Here is a 22,704-nt window from a genome sequence, read left to right as displayed (position 1 = left end):
TTACACTAAGTAACGTTAGGTTATACACAGTTTTACATGAGAATACATAGGGTTACATCAACCCTATGTATCCTCATGTAAAGCTGTGTAGCTAGTGTAGCCCCATGTAACCTTGTGTAGCAGTGTGTAGCCTCATGTAGTAACTTTATGTAACTCTGCATGAGGCTACACAGAGTTACAATGTAGCCTCCTAGTGTAGCTTCATGTAACTCTGTGTAGCCTCATGAGGCTGCAAAGAGTTACATGAAGCTACATGAGGCTACACTACTATGCTAACATGAGGCTGCACACTGCTACATGAGGCTACACAAGAGGATACATAAGGTTACATTAGGGTACACAGGTTTATGTGGGGCTATATACACTGATGATACACAGGTTTATAAGGCTATACACACTGCTACACGAGGTTAATTACATGAGGCCACACTTGGTTACATGAGATATACGCAAGTTTATATGAGGATACACTGAGTTACATGAGGCTATATGCAAGGTTACATGAGGATACACTAAATGAGGCTATGCACACTGCTACACGAGGTTACAATGAGGTTGTACAGTTGGTTACATGAGCATACATAAATTTACATGGGGCTACACTGATGATACACAGGTTTATATGAGGTTACATGAGAATGTAAACATAATAGGCTACACAAGGCTACATATAGGGTTTAATTAATTCACAACAGACTATACTGAGTTACAACAGGCTGCAACAGACTATACACTAGAGTATATGCATGAGGATAACACTACTGTAGAATTTACCATATGGAAACACCATATGAAAATTTCAAGGAAAATTGTGAAATACCCATGAAATCTTCAAATTTCATGAGATGCCTACCCATGAAATTGAACCTCACCATTGAAATACTTGTGAAAAAGGCATGAATTTAAAAGAAACCATGCTGTGAAAACCCTATGAAATGATTTTTTCATGGTTTTATTTCATGTGTATTTCACTGGATTTTTATGGGAAAATGTTCCAATTTCATGGGTATATACCACCATATGAAATTTGAAATTTTCATGGGTATTTCAAAAATTTTCCATGCAAAATCCTATAGTAGGCTACACATGGATCAGTGGATACACTTATAGTTACTAGTGGATGATATACACTGGGCTACAAGTGCGCATAGATATATACGCAGGCACTGCAGGTTACATAAATATACACAGTGTTACAACAGGCTACGCCTACACTGGAGGCTACACAAAGCTACACAAGGTTACATGAGACTAAACTTGGTTACCTGTAGCTACACAGGATTACAACGGGTTACACTGAGTTGCATGAGATCACATAAGGCTACATGAGGCTACACAGGATTGCAACACTGGAGGCTAAACTGGGCTACACGATGATACACACATTAGGCTACACAGGGTTACAACAAGCTACACATGCATGCAATGGATTATATGAAGCTACATGTAACTCTGTGCAGCCTCATGTAACCCTTTGTAGCCTCATGCCTCATGTAACCCAATGTAGTCTCATATAACTCACATTAGGCTGCACAGAGTTACATGAGGCTGCACAGAGCTACATGAGGCTACACAGGGTTACATGAGACTACACAGAGTTATATTAGGCAATGCCATGCACAGAGGCTACAACGGGTTACATGAGACTGCACAGAGTTACATGATGCTACATTGGGTACCCAATAGCATCATGTAACTCTGTGCAGCCTTATGTACCCCTTTGTAGCATACCCAATGTAGCACCATGTAACTCTGTGCAGTCTCATGTAACCCTTTGTAGCCTCGTGTAACCCTGTGTATTGCCTCATGTAACTCTGTGTAGCCTCATGCAATCTAGTGTAGCCTCAACCAACACATAGCAAGAAGGACAGCTGTTTCTCAGAGAGACCGTACATCATGTAACTCTGTGCAGCCTTATGTACCCCTTTGTAGCATACCCAATGTAGCATCATGTAACTCTGTGCAGTCTCATGTAACCCTTTGTAGCCTCGTGTAACCCTATGTATTGCCTCGTGTAACTCTGTGTAGCCTCATGCAATCTATTGTAGCCTCAACCAACACATAGCAAGAAGGACAGCTGTTTCTCAGAGAGACCGTACATCAATCTCTTCCATAAAGGACAAGCTTGCTCCAGAGTGACAATGTATAAAAATTTATTCTGAACAGTTAATGTCTCGAACTTTGACTCCCAATAATCAACATGAGTATGACATAAATCATGACGTGCATGGCTCTTGAATGTAGCAGAGTGAACATTGGTAACTGAAGCCTTAACAGCAGATAGAGAGTTAAGGACAGTTGGAGAGTCATCAGGACTGTTGGCTAAAACAGAATATTACAGCTCTACAATCAGTGGGTCAACTGACTGCTCAACAGCCAGAACATATGACAGCTTAGCCGACTGCTTCAGATGAGGTAAAAGGGGGAGATTCAACACATCTGAGTGAAAAACAGTTCCAGGAGTGCAATAACGGGGAAGGTTCAACCAACTCTTCACAAATTTCAATATTGATGACTGTGTATGTTGAAGTAATAGCTAGATGACACAGTAAGCCTCTCAACAATCAAATGAAATGAAGAACAGAAGACACAAAGTTTTCAAAATCCCTATCTTATATTCACCCCAAATAGAACAATTATCAGTGCGTTGTAAGAAATGCAAGATTTGTTGTTTCATGTTGGCAGAAGCAGTCTTTTGAGCAATATTTGGAGAAACGCTGATAGTGCGATCCAGAAACTTGGTGCTGTCCACATTACAGATATTAATAGTATTCCCATCTGACATTGAGAACACTGTGGAGAAACTCATGCGGTGACCATTAAAGTTCAGAGATATACACACTTCTGAGGCTGGAACTCAAAACATACATCCATTGCCTTCAAGACAAGTAATGATAAAACTTGCTGATGAGATTTGACATCTTTAGAGATGACAGTCAAGTCATCAGCAAATCCCTTTGCTCTATGCATTGATGAATAGTAAATCTTAGGTAGAGCAGCAGCAGCACTAGTAGAGGCTGATGGTTGAGTAGAGGGTTTATCAGAACGATAAACTTCACGGTATCTGCCTGCATAGCATCTGATTCTACAGTGTGAAGATCCACAGACTGTTCAGTGTCACGGCCATTATCATAAACTAGATCACAGGAGCCATCACAATGATAAGAGGTTACATTTGCTCTGTACCATCCGATCGGCGAGTCATCAGACCATAACACATAGATTGGATATAGTTCAGCTTGCTATGAGCCTAAAGAATGACATACAAAGACCATGTGTATTTCAGTTGCAAAGTATTCTTAGCAAGCTATAAAGTGTGCCCATGCATGGGATACTTGTGCAGACGCTAGTTTTCATACTCTGAAGGATCCCAATAGTCAATACTCAATAGTGTTTTGTGGTGACTGTTCTATTAGAGTATTTGACTGACTGCTCTATTACAGTTTTTCGATCTTCCATATTTTTGAGGGGGAACACGTGCACCCTGTGCTACTCCCCCCTTGGGGATTTGGATCGCCACTGAGTTTTAAGTAGCTACAATTTGTCTTGCCAGGGCTTTTTAGTAACTTGGTACATAGATACTAAAAACACGTTTATGTAATTATATTGTTAAAATTAATTATGACGTAATCATCACAAATCACGTGCTTGATAAATAATTGTGGAGGCGTTTACTTGTGATGTAAAGACAAAATGACTTAAATGAGTAACACTAACAGACCGTACGACGAAGACCAGAAGTAGGGCAGAGTGGGGAGTATACACTAAGGTGAATTTAGCATTTAGTGTATTAGCTAGTCGTGTATTAAGGGTGTGGAGATTCCACGTTAATGTGCCGCAAAAAAGTTTTTGAGGGGGGGGGAAGGGAGGTTATTGTGTATCGTAAAGTTGTATTGGTGATATTGTTTTCTCAGACAATTGTACGAATGAGTGTTTTAAGCGGGTCGACCTATCAAGTATCATTTGCCTATAGCACCTACCAATCAGCGCGTGTGATTTGGGGCACTCACGCGCTGATCGACTACCGATAGTCTGGAGGGATGTCCTCAAATCACTCGCGCTGATTGACCACTGGTTAGTAGGGATGCCCCAAATCACGCGTGCTGAATGGCTATGGAAAAAGGGGGTGTTGCCTAGGCACACGCTCTACTTGGGAGTCGAATAGAGCAGTTTCAAAACCATGGTAACCAAAAATTACGCAATGGACCACACCCAAATTGCCATGTTTTTGTACCAGACTGCTTGATGTTGCAAGTTGAATTCCTCGCTAAATTCATGCCAAGACTTATTAATACGTGAGTAAATAGATGCCAGTGATAGAATAAAGTATGTAGGTGAGTTATTAGGCATTAAAAGATACGTACTGCCTCCCAACAGGGCAGTTTCGTAGGAAAGAAAAATGCGTAAAAATGGATTTGGCTAAATTACGACCTATTCACCACCCAAAGGTGGTTAAAACTAGGGGAAACTTACAGTATAGGTCTTTATCCAGCACCACAGCATCGTACAGCCACATCCAGCTATCCTAGGATTAGCCAGAGCTCCTGAAAGGCACGAGACCGGTAATGGCGTACTACCAAGCTGTGATAAAACGCCAGCAAAAGAAGACTCTTGGTGGTGAATTTTGCTAGAATTAAGTTTTATTGTCGAAATCAACCATCAGTTAAAGTTTAGCGGTCTTATTTTTCTGTCTGCTTTTTCACACGAAGTGGGAATCCCAGCACATGAGCAATTCTGGCTAACTCGGGGATAGCTGGATGTGGCTGTACGATGCTGTGGTGCTGGATAAAGACCTATACTGCAAGTTTCTCCTAGTTTTAACCACCTTTGGGTGGTGAATAGGTCGCAATTTGGCCAAATCCATCTTTACGCATTTCTCTTTCCTACGAAACTACCCTGTTGGGAGGCAGTACAGATCTTTTAATGCCTAATAACTCACCTACATACTTTATTCTATCACGGACATCTATTTTACTTATGTATTAATAAGTTTTGGCATGAATTTAGTGAGGAATTCAACTTGCAACATGAAACAGTCTGGTACAAAAACATGGCGATTTGTGTGTGGTCCATTGCATAATTTTTGGTTACCATGGTTTTGAAACTGCTCTATTATATCATACACCCTCATGGATGGTTATGAAACTAATCAGGGTGTGACCATTCAGTGGACTGGACTACTGGACTGGCATATTTTTGTTTTTTGCACATTATAAGGTTGGATTTATTGGGTCTCGCCAGTTAATGGTTGTTCAGGAGCCTGCAGCCCACTATTAAACATTGAATACAGGCAGTGAAATATGCAAAAACTGTCTGTTAATAATTATATTACTGTTCAGCTATGCTGCTATACAGCATGAGGCTCGACAGCACTTACTCCTTACCATGTACTGCTGCTATGTGCCAGCGATAGTTACTCAGTGATCATCTTGCCAGTTGATGAAGATATCCTTATACGAGTGAGCTATGCAGTCTTTTGTGACCTCTATTTCAGCACAGGGGTTCAGGGTTTCAGTACAGGCGCTTATAATTGTAGTCTCTAATTGTTAAGCCTCTGCTTTGAAATAGACGTCTGAGACTACATACAGGGTAGCTCGCTCATTGAGCTTGCTCTAAGGATATCTTTATCAACTGGCAAAATGATCGCCGATTAACTGTCATTGTCACATATCAGTAGCATATAAGGAGTAAGCGCTGTCAAGCCTCATGCTGTATAGTGGCATAACTGAACAGTAGCATAATATTATTAAAAGACAGTTTTTGTACATTTCACTGCCTGTATTCAACCCACACACAAAGACAGATTTTTCAGGTGCAAAACTAGGATAAGACCACTGCCTTCCTATAGAAACAAATGTGCTCACATGATTAGTAGGGTGTCACTATTCAGTGGACTGGAACATTGGACTGGCATATTTTGGTTTTGTACACTATATGGTTGGATTTGTTGAGTCTCACCAGTTAATGGCTGTTTGGTAGCCTGCAGCCCACTACTAAACACTAAACCTTTAATAATGAACATTTTCACTGGCAAAAATTATAGACACAGATTGGTTTGATTCCTGGTGACCCATTTTTTCTATCTATGTCCAGACGAATTCTCTAAAGAAATACCAGTTTTTAGTTCACCAGCCATATTGTTTTGTTGTAGGATGTGTATTAAACTGTATTTTAAATCAGATCGTTATGTTACAAATTTCATCACCAGTTTCTACCGCCCATAATAACCCATAATAACCCCAACAAACACGCTGTCATAATAATAATATTAGGTTAGTTCCACTTTGCAATAAATAACGAGTTCCTTACAAAGATTTTAAGACCATTAAAGCTTTCATCATTGAGAGGATCCATAGACAAATTTACCAGTCGTTTCACTGGTGGCACGAAACTAGCCTAGCTTATTAGTTTTATATCCATGGGGTGAACATTATCTGTGTTGTGACTGCTACTTTATTCCCCATTATGCAATTCATGCTTGTGCTTGTGACTTAGTATAACAATTTCTTGCTATGTTCTACCAACAGCTGTGGAAGAAAGATCTTTACAATCACAACAAAATGTCTGCTGAAACTTTGTATCGTCTTTTGGAGATTCTGATATCTTATGAGTTGGTTTTAAATACATATCGTTATCAATTGTGGGTTTTTAACTCTCTGTATCGTCTTGACCCTTGACCTACTATAGAGTGATTTTGTGGCCTTGACTGTCACTTTGAGGTTTGACCGCAGTGGCAAATCTACCTACAGCCAAAGCCTGTTTGACACTCCCTTGCTATAGTGGACCCTTTTTGGTGTTTAAGCTTGTATTTAGGCTATGGCAATGGACTTCTCGGGAAAGGAGTTTATTTCAGAAAAACAGACTTGAAAATAGAACATCAACCTACATGCAACCTGATGCAAAAAAAATTCTCACAGCTTGCATTTCAACCCCATAGTCCTACTCACTTCTTGCATCCAACAGTGTACTTAATTGATGATACTGTGATTTCATTGTTTTCAGTAATGGAGGCACAAACTTTTCATTTTAGACGAACCAGACCTTGTTTCGAGATGCTTATAGATGCCTAAAAAGGAGCTGTACCAGACAACAACACTAGGCATGTGTGGGCATGCACCTGGTTTCCTGAAATTGTTTTCTGAGAATTGTGTGTGTGCGTGCATGTACGTACGTACGTATGTATGATGTATGTATGTATGTATGTATGTATGTATGTATGTATGTATGTATGTATGTATGTATGTATGTATGTATGTATGTATGTATGTATGTATGTATGTATGTATGTTTTTGTCCACACCTGTACTTGTGTGGCAAAGAAGCTTTATGTTAAAAGTAGCCTCCACTCTATAGACTCTGTACTAAACTTACAGGCAGGTAAGCCGCTTGTACTTTGTGCCAGTTAAAATATGACTGAAACTAGTTTCTGTAAATACTAAACAGCTTTCCATGTGTATTGCAATTAGAGATTGACAGTAATGCATTTTTGAAGAATAGTGCGGTATTGAGAAAAATAGCTTGGTATCACTACTGTAAATACCTTTTGTATTTTACACTCACAAAAAGACCGATAAGTTATGATTAACACTTACACCCACTAGTAATGAAAGTTTACTAAAGTTCCTTCATGGTTATAGCATCGTTCTTATGACAAGGTAGAAAAGAAGGGATAAGCCACTGAGAGCTATTTGAGTGGTGAAGACTTATTGTAGACCAGTGATGGATACTGCTGGTTTAGTGCATTTTTTTCTTTTGGATAACTAGTACAGTGGTCCCTTCATTATTCAGCCATCAATTATCCAAACATTCTTGTGAAGGTGACTGTTCTATCAGAGTATTTTGCCTGATGTGTATGTTCTATTGGAGTATTTTAACTGAGCCCTGTACACTTCATTTATCTGAACTTTTCCATCAGAACACCTGGGACCTAGTGAGTGTGGATAATGGAGGGACCACTGTAGTAGGGCTGAGCGATACTGCCATTTTAGTATCACGATCGATACTAAAGGCACTATTCACGATACTGAATACTTCACGATACTTACAAATATGTCAATCATAGCTGGTGCTACATAGTGTATTCCTCAGTATTCCTGCAGGAAGTCTTCAAAGTAGCATCAAACTAGCCACTGTCAACCTTGTTTACAGGTAACAGTTATTGCAACACATGCTTTGAAGTTATGTTATGGTGTTCACACCTCTCTGCAGGGGTAACCAGGTTATGACTTACAAGGATTCTTGAGCCTGGTACAGCATAACAAATGGCTTTTTAATGACAGTAATGTACAGGCATGGTATCATGATAGTTAATAACAAAATATCGCGATATCGATACTTTCAAAATATCGCGATATATCACTAAAACGGTAGTATCGCTCAGCCCTACACTGTAGGTACCTTGAACCAAATGTATGAAGCCATACAATATTTATGCCACATCCCACACACTTATTTTAAAACTCTGCTACTTTTGTGACCCAGCCACCACATGGGCTCCAGCCTTTTCTCCCCTTGGAAAATGATTCTGCATTTCCTTCGTAATGATAACAATATGGAAAGTTGTGAAAATGCATACCAGGTTACTTCAGTATTGACTCACAGGTCCATCAAGGAAAAATCGAAGCATACTATTGCAAGGCTGGAGATTCTTACATAATATCTCTACCAAATTTTTGATGGTCTGTGGTACATTAAATAATTTTAAGTGTGATTTGGGACTGTGTGGGTGGCCTAGTCTCGCTTGGCCAGACCGCTTTTTTCCGTGTATTGAGTAGGGTCTGATGCAACTCCAATAGCTGTTTACTTCTGAGCCATCCCCACACTGGGGACGCTAATTGGATTAGATTGGCTGCAAAGGGAGACACGAATAACATTGGTAAGCCAATGATGATGTTGCAATATACGTGCTACTACTCGAGATTGGCTTCGACCTGTTTATCCTTTACAAGTTGCTCTGGCGTCTCTTTTATAGCACCTTGAAAGTCATCCTCGTTGTTTAACAAGATTCGCAACCAAGCCATGATTTTGTTACGTCATCATTGGCTTATCGACGTTATTTGTGCCTCCCTTTGCGGCCAATCTAATCCAATTAGCATCCCTAGTGTCTGGGGACGGCTCAGAAGTAAACAGCTATTGGAGTTGCACCAGACCCTTTTTCCCTACCCAATACATGGTCTGGCCACGCGAGACTATGGGTGGCCAAGGATCACTCATTATAGTAGCGCTTACTCACAAGTGTCATTTTCCAGTGAATTAACCAGAGTTTTGTTCAGCTGTGTTAACAGAAATAGCCTAGTACCAACTCATGAGCACTACAAGGAAAAATAAACTCACAACAGCCTACATGGGTGACCACAAATGTACTCTGCAATTAATCTTGTAAGGCTTCGCTTAATTGGTTTAGTATTACTTTTGAGTAGTGTTTTTCCTAATGGTTGAAGACTTGATAGTCGACTGCTATGGCACCTTATCATTTGTGACTGTGGTTCACATTGGGGGTCATGTAATGCAGTGGTTTTGCTTAAGATGACATGTCATTTGGGCCATATCTAGCATTTGGATTATAGAATTAAATGTCTATTAAAGGACATCGCAATCACTAGTGAGGAAAATACGGATTACATTAGCAGTGCACTTTTGATGAGAGGATCTTCTGGTCTCTCCACTGATCTGTGGTAGTTTGTTTTGATTGTATGCACATAATCACAAATTCAAATAACAGTGTCCTCAAACTTTCAGTAAGCTATTCAGATCAATGTATTTGTTTTGACCAGTGAACTCTATATCATCTTATCACTGTCAAATACTCAAGTAACATACAGTTGATGAAGTCATATTTGTAGTAACATTAGTTCATTGAGACTTGCAAGTATGTACCGTTGATTGTATTGGTATAATCTATGCATGTACAGAAGTGGGAGTTTGGGAAGAGAAAGTGATGGCTTGTGTTTTCAGTTGACACATAGCACAACATATGTATCAGAATCTGAACCATCATGTGCCACAATGTTCTGGCATCAAGACCTCTGTGAAAGTACTGTTTTGTACTTCACCATTAACCACTTTTTATGCTGTCTGCTTGTACCTGAAGTAGACATATGTAGACAGTATAATGATTGGGTAGTCTTGATAAGATGCATACAGTATGAATGTGATTGTACACTTGTAGCTGTTGGAATGATAGAGATCAATGAGTAGCCTGAGCATTCCTTATGTATAGCTACAAACACACATGCATTAAATAGTATTCGTACAAATGCAGTTGAACTCCAGCTATATCATAATCCCATCAAGATTCCGCATCAGTTTTTAGACAACTCGGGCTTGCCCCAGCATGCTTTTAACATCTGTCTAGTAGTTCTAAAGTATTGGTTTTATACCAGTAGGTTTGTGTATTTAGTAACAAGTCACTGCTTGTTACCAAATACATAGACCTACTATTACATGTATGTAATTAGAAATGTCATAGTGCAGCAATGTGCATCACTATACATACATATCTACCGTATTCTTGTATTTACATGTAAGTAGTCAAACTATCAAACATTGTCAGCTGACACCATCCATTACTTCTAAGAAATGGTACTAGTTTTGATACCATTTGTGTCAAAGTTACATTTGTGTCAAAGTTACATTTGTGTCAAAGTTAATTTTAAGTCAGTACTCAGTAGTTCACTGTGCAGTCAAAGAGTGTGCTGTACTTTAAGCTTTCATTTAGAGCAGAATGGCAGGGGTTGAAATCTATGGGATATTGTATTCTGGTTCAGGAATCATCAAAGAGACAGCTACACCAGATTATCAAGATGATGTTTCTCTTCCAGGATATTTAGTTTACCTGTACTTGGGAGATTGCCACTTTGATTGTTGTACTAATGGCTGGTGGGGTTTTTGCCACAATCAAAACCACAAAAAGTTTGTATAAACCTCATAATGTCTTTGTTGCTACCACTGATATACTGTTAACGTTGTTTAGTTTCATGGCTTCAGGCAGTATGACTACTGCGTCTTTGTTTGGGTTGGAGATTTTGTCAGCTGTAAAGTATTCTGGCTACCATTACTGCCTGCATGTCTGACTGGCACACTGTATGTGGTGATTTCAGTTAATAAGGTGATAACTATTGCATTTCCTTTCAAGTACAAAAGATTATGACACCTCACACTGTTCGTAACATAATCATAATATCATTGGCTTTAGCTGTTTTACATTGTATTCCTTTGATTTTCTTTGGTGGGGATAGCGTAAGAGTGGCAGAATATGGTGTTTGTCTTGATGTTGGAATCGCATTATTTTATTGTACCTGTGTTAGCTTACTTTTTTCCTCTCATGCTATCATCATTGTTGACACTGATTCTTAGTATTTATTTAGCCGTCAAAGTATAACAGATAGGCAAGCAAATTCAGCACGAAACCACATTGTCAGGAGGTGATAACAGTCTTGGCATATTCTTTCCTGTGTTGTATATTCCAGCAAAGTTTTTGATAGATGCTTCCCTCTATCATAAGAACATGGATTATCTTGTTCTTCCTAATATTTTCTTTATGCAACTGCTTCTTCATCCTTTTGTGTATGGGCTCTACTTTAAGCTTGTTCGTGAGCCGATGATGAAGTTCTTTAAAAGGCTGACATGCAGCTGCAAGTTCATTCTGCAGTTGTTGCCCCTAAGCCACGAAGGACTACTTGGATGTGATGAAACTGTAGCCATTAACATTATATGTAGACGTACTTATGCTATAACCATTGTATATAACCAACTGTGTAATCTTGTTGTATTTAACCAACAGATATGTGTTAACAGAATTAATGTCCGATCTAAGTACCTATGTATATGCATGTATGACGACTGTATTGTGAATATATACGGTACAGTTCAGCTCCAAGGTAATGAGCAAAATGCGCGCATAGTCGCATTCTCTCGCAATGCGTACTTGTATTTCAACACGTACGTAGACTCTACATGGTGACAGCGTAATTTTATACGGACTTGTGAGGTGCATGCAAGATATGGGGAAAATATGTGTCTAAGATGTGACCGAACGTTACCTTGGAATTGAGCTGTACCATAGACTCTGATTACAATATTAGGTACATGTGGTTAATATGCACATATTACCTGTTAAGTGCAAATAGTATCTGTTTATTAAGTGTAAATAGTTGACATTGTTCTGATGAGTAATATCCAAATCACTTGGAAAACATGGTAGGGATGATTTATCATTGTGTCATGGGCACTTGTGATTTGCCTGAAATATACACACTCACACTTCGGCCCTTGTGCTCCTATGTATATTTCAGACAAAACATTCATGCTCATGTTACAACTATTATATTACACTTTCACACCTCAGATCAAAGGAGCCGCCTGGGCTACAACTGGGCAGTGATTATATAGACGTCAAGGCCGAAATTGATTGTAAGGATCGATTAATACTCACGTGATTAGGATGCACGACTTGGATTTCAGCATGAAAACCACTCAGAAGAGAGCATTTTGTTATCCTCGACATCCTACCAGTTGGGCTAAGGTGAAAACTAGCACTATAGCTTATTCATCTATTGTTTCTGCATGTTTTCAAATACGGACGCGCCCCCATCACGAAGCTACCACTCTGCACGGAGTAACAAGCAAGCTTACCTGTCTAGGCCTTTAGTGAACTCCGTACTTTTATCATAAACGATTCAATAGCACTGATTAAAACATTAACCGAAATTCTTCATGATATATGTAGGATATGTCTGTTTATCATAACCAAACGTACCAGCTGCTGACTCATAATTGAAAATTTTAGGTATGCATATATAACACATCCAGTGGCTGCGCTCATATTGGCTTGGGTGATTGATTGCCCTGTACAGGCTATCAGCCTAACAAGTGTTACATATTAGCTGTAATACGGGGCATTCGGACTTTGCCTGATATGTATGCCTGACTTCCCTAGGACCGCAAATGCCTGTGTTACAACTATTACATATTCGTATACCTGGTGTCTCTCTTGAAGTTTCAGGTATATATTCATTGATGTAATGTGGGAGTGTCCTGCACAATAGTTAAGAAGGTACTGTTCATATTTATTCTTGAAAGATTAAATGTGCACCATTAAAATTTTTGCTGGTACTGCAGATTGTCTTATGCATCTATACTCATATGTTTGTGTATTCGTGTGTGTGTGCGTGCATGTATATGCGTGTGTGAAAGTAAATAATGCATGATTTTCCAACAGGCTGTATTTAAGTGATGGCTTCTGGAGGCTACTACCCTGACGTTTACTCATCAGTAAGTAGCCGTCGTGGAGGTCGTGGTGGTGGACGATCAAGTCACTTTGGAAGTAGAGGACAGGGTAAAAAAATCTCACACAGACAAAGGGATACAACACAGTCAATGGAAAGTGATTATTTTCCTTATGATGAACAGAGTACTGGTACTGATAATGTTACAAGTTTCTTACATGGTTCTGCTATAATTAGTGGTGGTAGTTTGCATGAACATAGAGGAAGAGGAGGAAAGTTTAGAGGCCGAGGAAGAGCCAGTAGAAGACCTTATGGCACAAGGCAGAGAAGTCATGTAAATGATCAACCTAACAGTAAGTATAAAAACTATATATGATTTTAATTATACTAATGTATTACATATTATCACACGGTACAATAGTGCCGTTTATGAAGGAATCGCCCCAAAACTTTTGTACGCCACTTGAAATTCTGCCTTTGAAAGTTATCCTAGAGACATCTTATGTGACGAAAATCACCTTTAAGGGATAGTACTAGTCCATATAATATATACGTAATGCAGCATTAAATATAACAAAATTGTGGCCGGATTTTTTTTTAATTGCCAAAACTCGAATTTTAGTCTCACTGCCTGCCTGACCACAGTCACAAGGTTAGAGGCCTAATGAAGTAGCAGACGGCCACCATTTTACGCCACAATAACACACTCACCAGTGAGATGTAAGTGTAGGCCCTCTGCGCCTTATCTTTTCTTTTATCTTCAGTCGGGTTGCTTATCTTCTTCTTCATCCAACAAAACCATATGAAGATGTCAATTTTCATATCAACACTTTCTTTCAGCAGCATATTTAGATGCCACAAAATTATTTCTAGAGGTGCACCGATATGACTTTTATCCAATGTTCTGATAACCGATATAAAATAATATCAAGCCGATAAACAAAGCCAATCTGATATGGTAGCATAGACATTTTCTCTAACAATTTGCACTGTAAATTTAGTTATAGTATGACAGAGTAGGACTGTAATCAACAGCCGATATTACATAAACAGGCGTTGCTAGGATACTACTAGAGCATGAGTGCCCATTAATAGATGTTTATGTATATCTGTATCTGCTACTTGTTTACATTTGTTACTGATCTGATAACGAAACAAGGCCGATATAACCGATAACCGATAGCTGATCCGATTATCGGTACACCTCTAATTATTTCAGAGCTGGATTTCAGAAGCGGTGCTACTATCTGAGGTATACTAGCTAGATATATGCAACTTTGCAGTTGGGATCCTGTTTGTAATTGGTTTGCGACCACACCCATCAAATAAAGATTCTAGGTGGACTAATAGTGATGGAGCATATACAGAGACCACACCTCTTAGCAATCTAGCTAATTTACTTGACAATGAACAAGATGACCTCACCCCTTATTGGTCTAGCTAGCTGTACACCCCTTGGCTGACTCAAGATAGTCTGATACAACAGTCACTCTAATACAACAGTCATGTACGATATTCTAATAGAACAGTGCACGTAGCTACGTAGCTGCGCTACAACAAAAAACTAAACGAACTTAGTATTTTTTATGTTAATTTTAAAAATGAAGTAGGGATCTATGCTATGTGCTAAAGTAGGGGCTTTCCCACCGAGCTATGTTGTAATACGATAATTCATCTCTTATTTCACTACTTTTTATTGCATAGATCCCTACTTCATTTTTAAATTAACAAGTTTTTTTTTAAATAGTTACTTTAAAATGAAATAGTGAAACAAGAAATGATGGTAGCTATGAGGGAAAATCTCTAGCTACTTGTCATTGTAGCAATGTGTGAAAATCACTACTTGGCATTGTAGAAGTAATTCCAAAGTAGGGATGTTCCCACATTGCTACAATGCTAGGTAACTAGAGATTTTCCCTCATAGCTACTTGTTTCACCACTGGAACCCTACTTCATTTTTAAATTAATAATATTGTAGAGTATAGCTATGAAATGCACATGTGGTTGTGACTGCTGTATCTCGATCTCGCCACTTAGCTATGCAGTAGATCAAGCTAGTGGGCATGGCACAGCATCTTGGATTCCTATTGAGCTACATAGATTGCTGTCGTGGTGCATTCAGATCGTTTAAGGGTGTGTGTCAATTACTTTAAAAGTGAAGCTTAACTGCTACCTGATACTACAGTCCATTAAGCGCCTGAAATTGTTTCACGGCGGTTAAATATGCGAAAGTGTCATTACGGAAATTAACTCCTTGGTATGGTTTCCTGGCATGGAGAAGAAGACAACTGTTTAAAAGGAATGACAAGCGCAGAAGGCAGACATTTGTTGGAATTACAAAAGGCACATTCCACTAGTGAGTTTGTTGCTGTGGCGTAAAATGGGGGCCGTACGCTGTTTTGTTTGGCCTCTAGCTTTGAGACTATAGTCAGGCAGGTGGGCAGGCTGACAGACGAAATTTCAAATTCTGGCAATTTTTTTTAGAATCAATATCTGGACATCTGTAAATATTTTCTTGTTTTTAATGCCCGTAATTGATGCTAAATGGAGTAAGACTATTCTGTAAAGGTGATTTTTGCTGCATGTGATATTTCCATGATGGTTGTTAGACACAGCTTATTTAGTGGTGCACATCTCTTTAGGGGGGAACCCCAGGGGCGGATCCAGACTTATGGAAAGGGGGTAAAAATGAACTGAGGCACTACACTGTAGTCTGTCTGGTGATTTGATAAGGTGAGACCAAAAAAAAAAGGTCACAGCCAGTTGATAATAGCTGCCCACCTCACCAACTACACATTTATAGCTGATAAAATACATAAAATCCTTACATAGCTTGCTACACACTGCTCTAATACTGTGACTGCTTTATTAGAGTGGCTGCTCTATTAGAGTATCTCGATCTTGGTATGCTAAAAAATTTTGGAGGGGGATCAAGAGCTCCCTTTGACTCCCCCCTTGTATCCACCCCTGGGGAACCCTACTAAACAGTACAACCATACTGTTTGATTTATTTATTTTGTTCATTTATAGGAGGAATAGGCTTATTTGCTGGTAGTGCTACAGTGGACAATGATGATAGTTCTACTGGTGTTGGCAACTACAGAAACTCTGTTAGCAGTGCCCAAGTTCATCAATTCAATGAAAGGAAAATGAGGGGTCAGAGGCCAGTTACATATAAGTCTCATTCCAACCCCAGAGAAGAACAGAAATTCAAACGTACAACAATTCCACAGTTTTTGCAACTTTATGATGAAGAACCTGATACCATTGCTGTTGAGTTACTGCATGATCTTAAAAGTTTTCAGAAGGTAATTTTGAATTCTGAGAGAGTTGGAGAGAGGAAAGATGACATGCTTAAGATAGTGGTTATTCTTATAAAGCTGACAATGGTCCATGACCTGGACAAAAAAGATAAAGCTAACCGCATAATAGCTGAAACATTTAATAGCCGCTCTTGCAAGTTTTTCGTCAAGCTTCAACAGTATATTCAAACAGTTAGAAGTGAGCAAGAATTTTTGGCTGTAGTCCGCTTGTTTAATCATGTCTTGAAATTATCACCAAGTTGTTGGGAATTACTTCCTGTTGAGCCCTTAAAGATGGCTATTTCAAATTGCAGACCAGAACTTGTTGATGATGGGTTATATTTGTCTATGGATGCCAGTTACCAAGATGCACAGCAAAATGCATCTACAGAAAATGATGGTAATTTAATCTCAACAGAAGAAGACTACTGTGAGTACAAGCGTTTAACTATTTTACCTTGCACGAGTGAAATAAATGAAATGTTTCCTCCCAAGCTGCGTGCTAACATTGTTGAAGGTCATTATGATAGCTGGACTCACTACTATGACACACAATTTAAACTCCTAAAAGAAGATTTTGTTGCTCCCCTCAGAAGAGGCGTATGTGGCTTTCGTGATGGCTTAAGAGGTCGGGATATTTCTGATGTCAGGGTTTACTATGATGTTGCTTTTACTGGCTTGAATTTTAGTGCTGAAGGAATCCTTCTGTCTGTTAAGTTTGACAGTTCAAGATTCCATAGAGTGAACTGGGAACATAGTAAGCGTTTGATTTATGGCTCACTTTTATGTTTTTCTTGCAACAATTTTGAGACAGTCATGTTTGCTTCTGTGGTGGACAGAGATGCTAAAAAGTTAAAGCAAGGTGAGTTTACAGTGAAGATGGAATCCAATACTGATATTCTCCACTTGACATCCAATAAAGATGATCTTTACACGATGATTGAATCACAGGCTCACTATGAGACATACTACCACATACTGAACAGCTTGCAGAAGGCAGAGTTTACTACCATGCCATTCACTGAAATCCTTATTGAGTCAAAGTGTCAGGAGGTTGAGCCACCAGCATACATGTGCCTGACCCCAGCAAGTAACATTGATCACCCTCAACTAGTGTTTAATATGAAGGATGCTTTGGGCATTAATGAAAGATATGCTGCATTCCATTCCTTTGATGTCAGTAGGCCAGAGCGTTGGCCAAGTGTTGAACTAGTGCAGTTGGATGAGTCACAACTAAAGGCAATGAAGATGGCACTCACTCAAAAAGTGTCAGTTATTCAAGGTCCTCCTGGTACAGGCAAGACATACATAGGGATGAAGATAGTTCAGGCATTGTTAACCAACCGTCATGTGTGGGATCCAGCTAGAAACTCACCACTATTGGTCGTGTGTTATACTAACCATGCTCTGGATCAGTTTCTAGAAGGAATTATTGACATGGAAAACTCAAGCGCCAGTACTGATACAAATGATAAAACAAAGAAATTTTCCATTGTGAGAGTAGGGGGTAGATGCCAAAATGAAAAAGTTGCCCAATACAGCATTAAAAATTTTGAATTAAGAAGGCCACGAGTCCCTAGAGAGGTGTACTATGCAACACGGGATATGAAAGAAGTAGTGAAAAGTACTGGAACTGCACTCGATGGCAAATTTCAAATCATTCAACAGAAAATTAAACCTCATCTTGGTGCACTGGTTGAATTTATTGTACCTTTTTATAAAGCTCAATTGTGCTATCGATTGTTTGATTATGATTATAGTGACGATAATGATATTGTTGCACGTGGATTAAAAGTATGGCTTTCTGGCAAAGATCTTCTAAAACCTGCAGTGAGTAAGAAGGTGGGTGCCAAAGATACCACACAAAGCTCTGAAAGTGATTCTGATGAGAACAACATACAATCCACTGATGAAACAAATGTTGTTCCCACAGGTAAACCCAATGTGTCAAAAGATAATGATGCTATTAATGAATTGCTTAAGAGAAAATTAACAGTCAAAGATGGTGATGATAATCAGGAAACAAGTGATACTGATACTGATGATGCAAGTGTTGAGTCAGAAAGTGAAGAGAAGGCAAATTCTGAGGCAGATGACAATCTTTTTGATAACGAAGAAGAAACTGTAAATGTGATAGGAGAGGCCGAGCTTGCTGGCGATCAACGAATGATAGATCATCCAGCTGATGTGTTCCATTATGAAGGAACTGGTACTCAAGATGAGGAGACAATAATGGAACATGAAGACACCAATGCTGATTTTGCTACAGAAGCTCTCTTTTTCTTTCCTAAGGGTCCATTTACACATGCTATTGTCAGTACAATTGATGACATCTTCAGACTGACAAAACATGATCGCTGGAGGCTTTAGGATTACTGGAGTGCACAATACATTGAGAAACTGCACAATCAACTTCGTGCAGATTTTGAGGAGTACTCGGCACAGTGTAAATTGTATAAAACTGCTACACAAGAGGAAGATTTTTATGTTCTAGAAAAAGTTGATATGATTGGGATGACAACAACTGGAGCTGCAAAGTACCAACATATTATTCAGAGGGTGAAGCCCAAGATTGTAGTGGTAGAAGAGGCAGCAGAAGTGTTGGAGTCTCACATTGTTTCTTGTCTTACAGCTGCAACTCAACAGTTAATTCTCATTGGAGATCACAAGCAACTACGACCTAACCCTAATGAGTACTATCTGGCACATCAATATAATTTGGACATTTCTCTTTTTGAACGTCTTATAACAGTTGGTATTCCTCATGCTACACTTGAGATTCAACACAGGATGAGACCAGAGATTGCAGGATTAGTTCATCCATATATTTATCCCAAGTTGCTAAATCATGAATCTGTTTTGATTTATGAGGATGTCCGAGGGGTCACTACCAATATGTACTTCTTTGATCACAAATATCCAGAGAAAGAGAATGATGATTTAAGAAGTCACTCTAATGAAGAGGAAGGTAAACTAGTTGTTGCTCAATGTGACTATTTCCTCAAACAAGGCTATTCTCCCAGTCAAATCACAGTACTGACCACATACACTGGTCAAGTGCTAAAACTGAAGTCATTGATGCCACGGAGCAAATTTGAGGGAGTAAGAATTACAGCAGTAGATAACTTTCAAGGAGAAGAAAATGATATTATTTTACTATCATTAGTACGTAGCAATGAGAATGGAAGAGTTGGGTTTCTAAAAACAGAAAATCGAATATGTGTTGCCTTATCACGAGCTAAGAAAGGGTTTTACTGTTATGGGAACTTTGGTCTGTTAAGAGAAAGTTGTGATACGTGGAAAGATATTCTACATTATTTGGAACAAAGAAGTGGATTAGGATCTTCATTGTTATTACATTGTTCTAACCATACTGATGTCAAAACTGAAATTCATACTGTTGATGATTTTAAGAAAGTGCCAGAAGGAGGTTGCAATAGAATGTGCGATGCTCGTTTGGAGTGTGGGCATGTTTGTAAACTTCATTGTCATCCTAGAGATCCATTTCATAAAGACTATGTGTGCCACCAACCTTGTGCCAAATCTTGTGAAAACGGTCATCGTTGTCCTAAACTATGCCACGTGCCTTGTCCATTATGTAAGATTAAGGTTGATAAAGTGATACCCCAATGTGGCCATAGTCAGAGTGTTCCGTGTCATCTAGATCCAGAGGATTTTCAGTGCAAAGCACCTTGTGATGAAAGATGTCCTCAGGGCCACTTATGTCCCAAACTTTGTTCGGACTATTGTGGTGATTGCACAACAATGGTTCAGAAATCACATCCTGTGTGTGGTCATTTACAATCAACATATTGTCATGTAAATCCAAGGTTATGTAAATGTCAACATCCATGTGAGAAATTTTGTTTAACTAATCCAAGCAGTCCACATAGATGCCAAAAACTATGCTACCTTCCATGTGGTAATTGCTTGGTTCTTGTTTTGAAGACTTTACCACAGTGTGGTCACAAAGATATGGTGCAGTGTTACCGTAACCCAGTGCTCCATTCTTGTTCACATCCTTGTGATAAGAAATTATTGTGTGGCCACCCTTGTACTAACAAGTGTGGTGTGCCTTGTACTGCTTATTGTACAGTAGAGGTACGAAAGAAATTTCCAAAATGTGGACACTACATATTACTACCATGTGGCAAAGATATCAATGAAGTATCATGTGAAGTGGAAATAGAAAAACGGTTTCATGACTGCGAGCATTCTATTGTATTGCCATGCAGTAAGCCTATTGATGAAGAATATTGCCAAATAAAAGTACATAGAACATTGCCTTGTGGCCATGAAAGCTTTATGAAATGCTCCAAAAGTCCCATCAACTATAGATGCAAGAGCCATATAAAAAAAAATTTGAAGTGCGGACATACCTTTGAAGGAAAATGCTACAAAGCAGGTGAAAAATGTACTAAATTATCCAATAAACCATTTCCAGCATGTGGACACAAAGTAAAGTTGCCTTGTTTTGAAGATCTTCCCCCGAAGTGTACTGAAAAATGTACCACCAAGCTATTGTGTGGTCACCAGTGTACTGGAAACTGTACTGAGTGTCATCAAGGTAAATTGCACAAACCGTGTTCATTTAACATGTTCTCACTTCCTTGTGGTCACCCTTCTAAAGATCCTTGTGTTAGTGTAACATTTCCAAGTTGTGATTACAAATGTGAATACTCTTGTGTTCATCGTAAGGTGTGTACACACAATTGTAGTCAACCGTGTAACCCTTGTAAGGAGCCTTGTTCATGGAAATGTCCACATTATAAATGCTCTAAGAAATGCCATGAAATTTGTGATCGTCCAAGGTGTAATCATCCATGCAAGCACACTTTACAGTGTAAACATCCCTGTATTGGTGTATGTGGAGAATCGTGTCCAAGAGTTTGTAGGATATGCATAAAGCAAAAGAAGAGATTTCATAATTTATGTATAGGCATTTCTGACACAAAGAATGAAACTAGATACATACAACTAAGCTGTGATCATTTATTTGAAGTTAAAATGCTGGATCAACTGTTGGTTGAGCAGTTTAAAGAGAATACAATAGTACAACCTCTTGTGTGCCCATCTTGTAGGAAGCAGATTCATTCTAGCTACAGGTATGGTGACATGATTAAGAGAAGAAAAGAAATGATTGAAAAATTACATGTTACTATGAAAGAGACTGCAAGTAAAAGGCAACGCGATGTAGTCATTGACAAGATATTGTCTAGTTGTGTACCATATTTTTATGACGAAGAAGGTACATCTGCTTCTGTCTTAAGAAGACATGCTAAAAGTTTACCACTGGTGTTCAAGAAAGCATCAGAAACATTGACATCATCAGATCTATCAGTGAGAAGCTTGAACATCCTAGAAAATGAAATTGATCAGTATACAATACTGGAAAAGTTCACTTCGTTATGTGAACAGTTTCCAGATTTGCAGTCTTCTTTACAGCAGCTGTTATCTTTCTTTAAGAAAACTCCCTCTTCAGTTCAGAAAAGCAATGATATTTCATGTGAAAGACAACGTATCATTTTCTTGTGGATGATAAACAATCTAAAATCAATGGTTTCTTCACCTAATAAAGATTTTCTTGCTATGCAACAGCTCCAAGAGGGTCTCTTATTTAACCAGCCAACGCTTACTTTGACATCTGCAGCTAAGCATTATGATGATTTACAAATTATAGTGAAGAGATTAGGGAAAAGAATTAGAATAAATGCCGAACAATTACAGCCTAATAAAGCAGTTTTCTTCAGTGGTGTTTGGACTATTTGTCCCAAGAGTCACATTTACTGTAAGCCAAGAGGATTACTTGTGTCTGAGGAAGATAAGTGGCTGTGTCCAGAATGTGCTACATAGACAAAACACTCATACTTGCATTAGCTTATGCACACATAGTTTTTATTGAGCTGATTGTAATACGGGACTGCAAGCTGTTACACGTGCTGCCTTATATGGTATTTATATTGTTTAATATGGGTATATGTGAAGTTGATCATGCTGATTTATGCTATTGCTGTGTTTATTACTACAGTAAAACCTGTTAATCAGGACACTTGAAAAATGAGCAGGGCAGGAGCCGGATCGGTTTGACCACTTTCAGCCTGAGCAACTTGAATTTGTAAAACTTAAGGTACTCTAGTAGAGCAGTCAACGTAATATTCTAATAGAGTACTCAGTAT

General features: G+C 38.8%; 1 protein-coding gene across 1 annotated transcript; it reads left to right on the top strand.

Annotated features, from left to right (window-relative positions):
• Nucleotides 1-3,669: 3,669 nt before the first annotated feature.
• On the top strand, nucleotides 3,670-22,561 carry LOC136264811 (NFX1-type zinc finger-containing protein 1-like). Its single transcript, XM_066059579.1, has 4 exons — nucleotides 3,670-3,769; nucleotides 13,220-13,579; nucleotides 16,257-18,881; nucleotides 18,912-22,561. Exons 2-4 carry the CDS (start codon nucleotides 13,234-13,236, stop codon nucleotides 22,379-22,381), a joined length of 6,441 nt encoding a protein of 2,146 aa, XP_065915651.1. The 5' UTR covers nucleotides 3,670-3,769; nucleotides 13,220-13,233; the 3' UTR covers nucleotides 22,382-22,561.
• Nucleotides 22,562-22,704: the final 143 nt, after the last annotated feature.

The sequence above is a fragment of the Dysidea avara genome, chromosome 8 (genome assembly GCF_963678975.1).
Source record: "Dysidea avara chromosome 8, odDysAvar1.4, whole genome shotgun sequence".
Taxonomy (NCBI): domain Eukaryota; kingdom Metazoa; phylum Porifera; class Demospongiae; order Dictyoceratida; family Dysideidae; genus Dysidea; species Dysidea avara.
The sequence above is the reverse complement of the archived record's forward strand: the minus strand, read 5'-3'. Positions and strand labels throughout refer to the sequence as shown.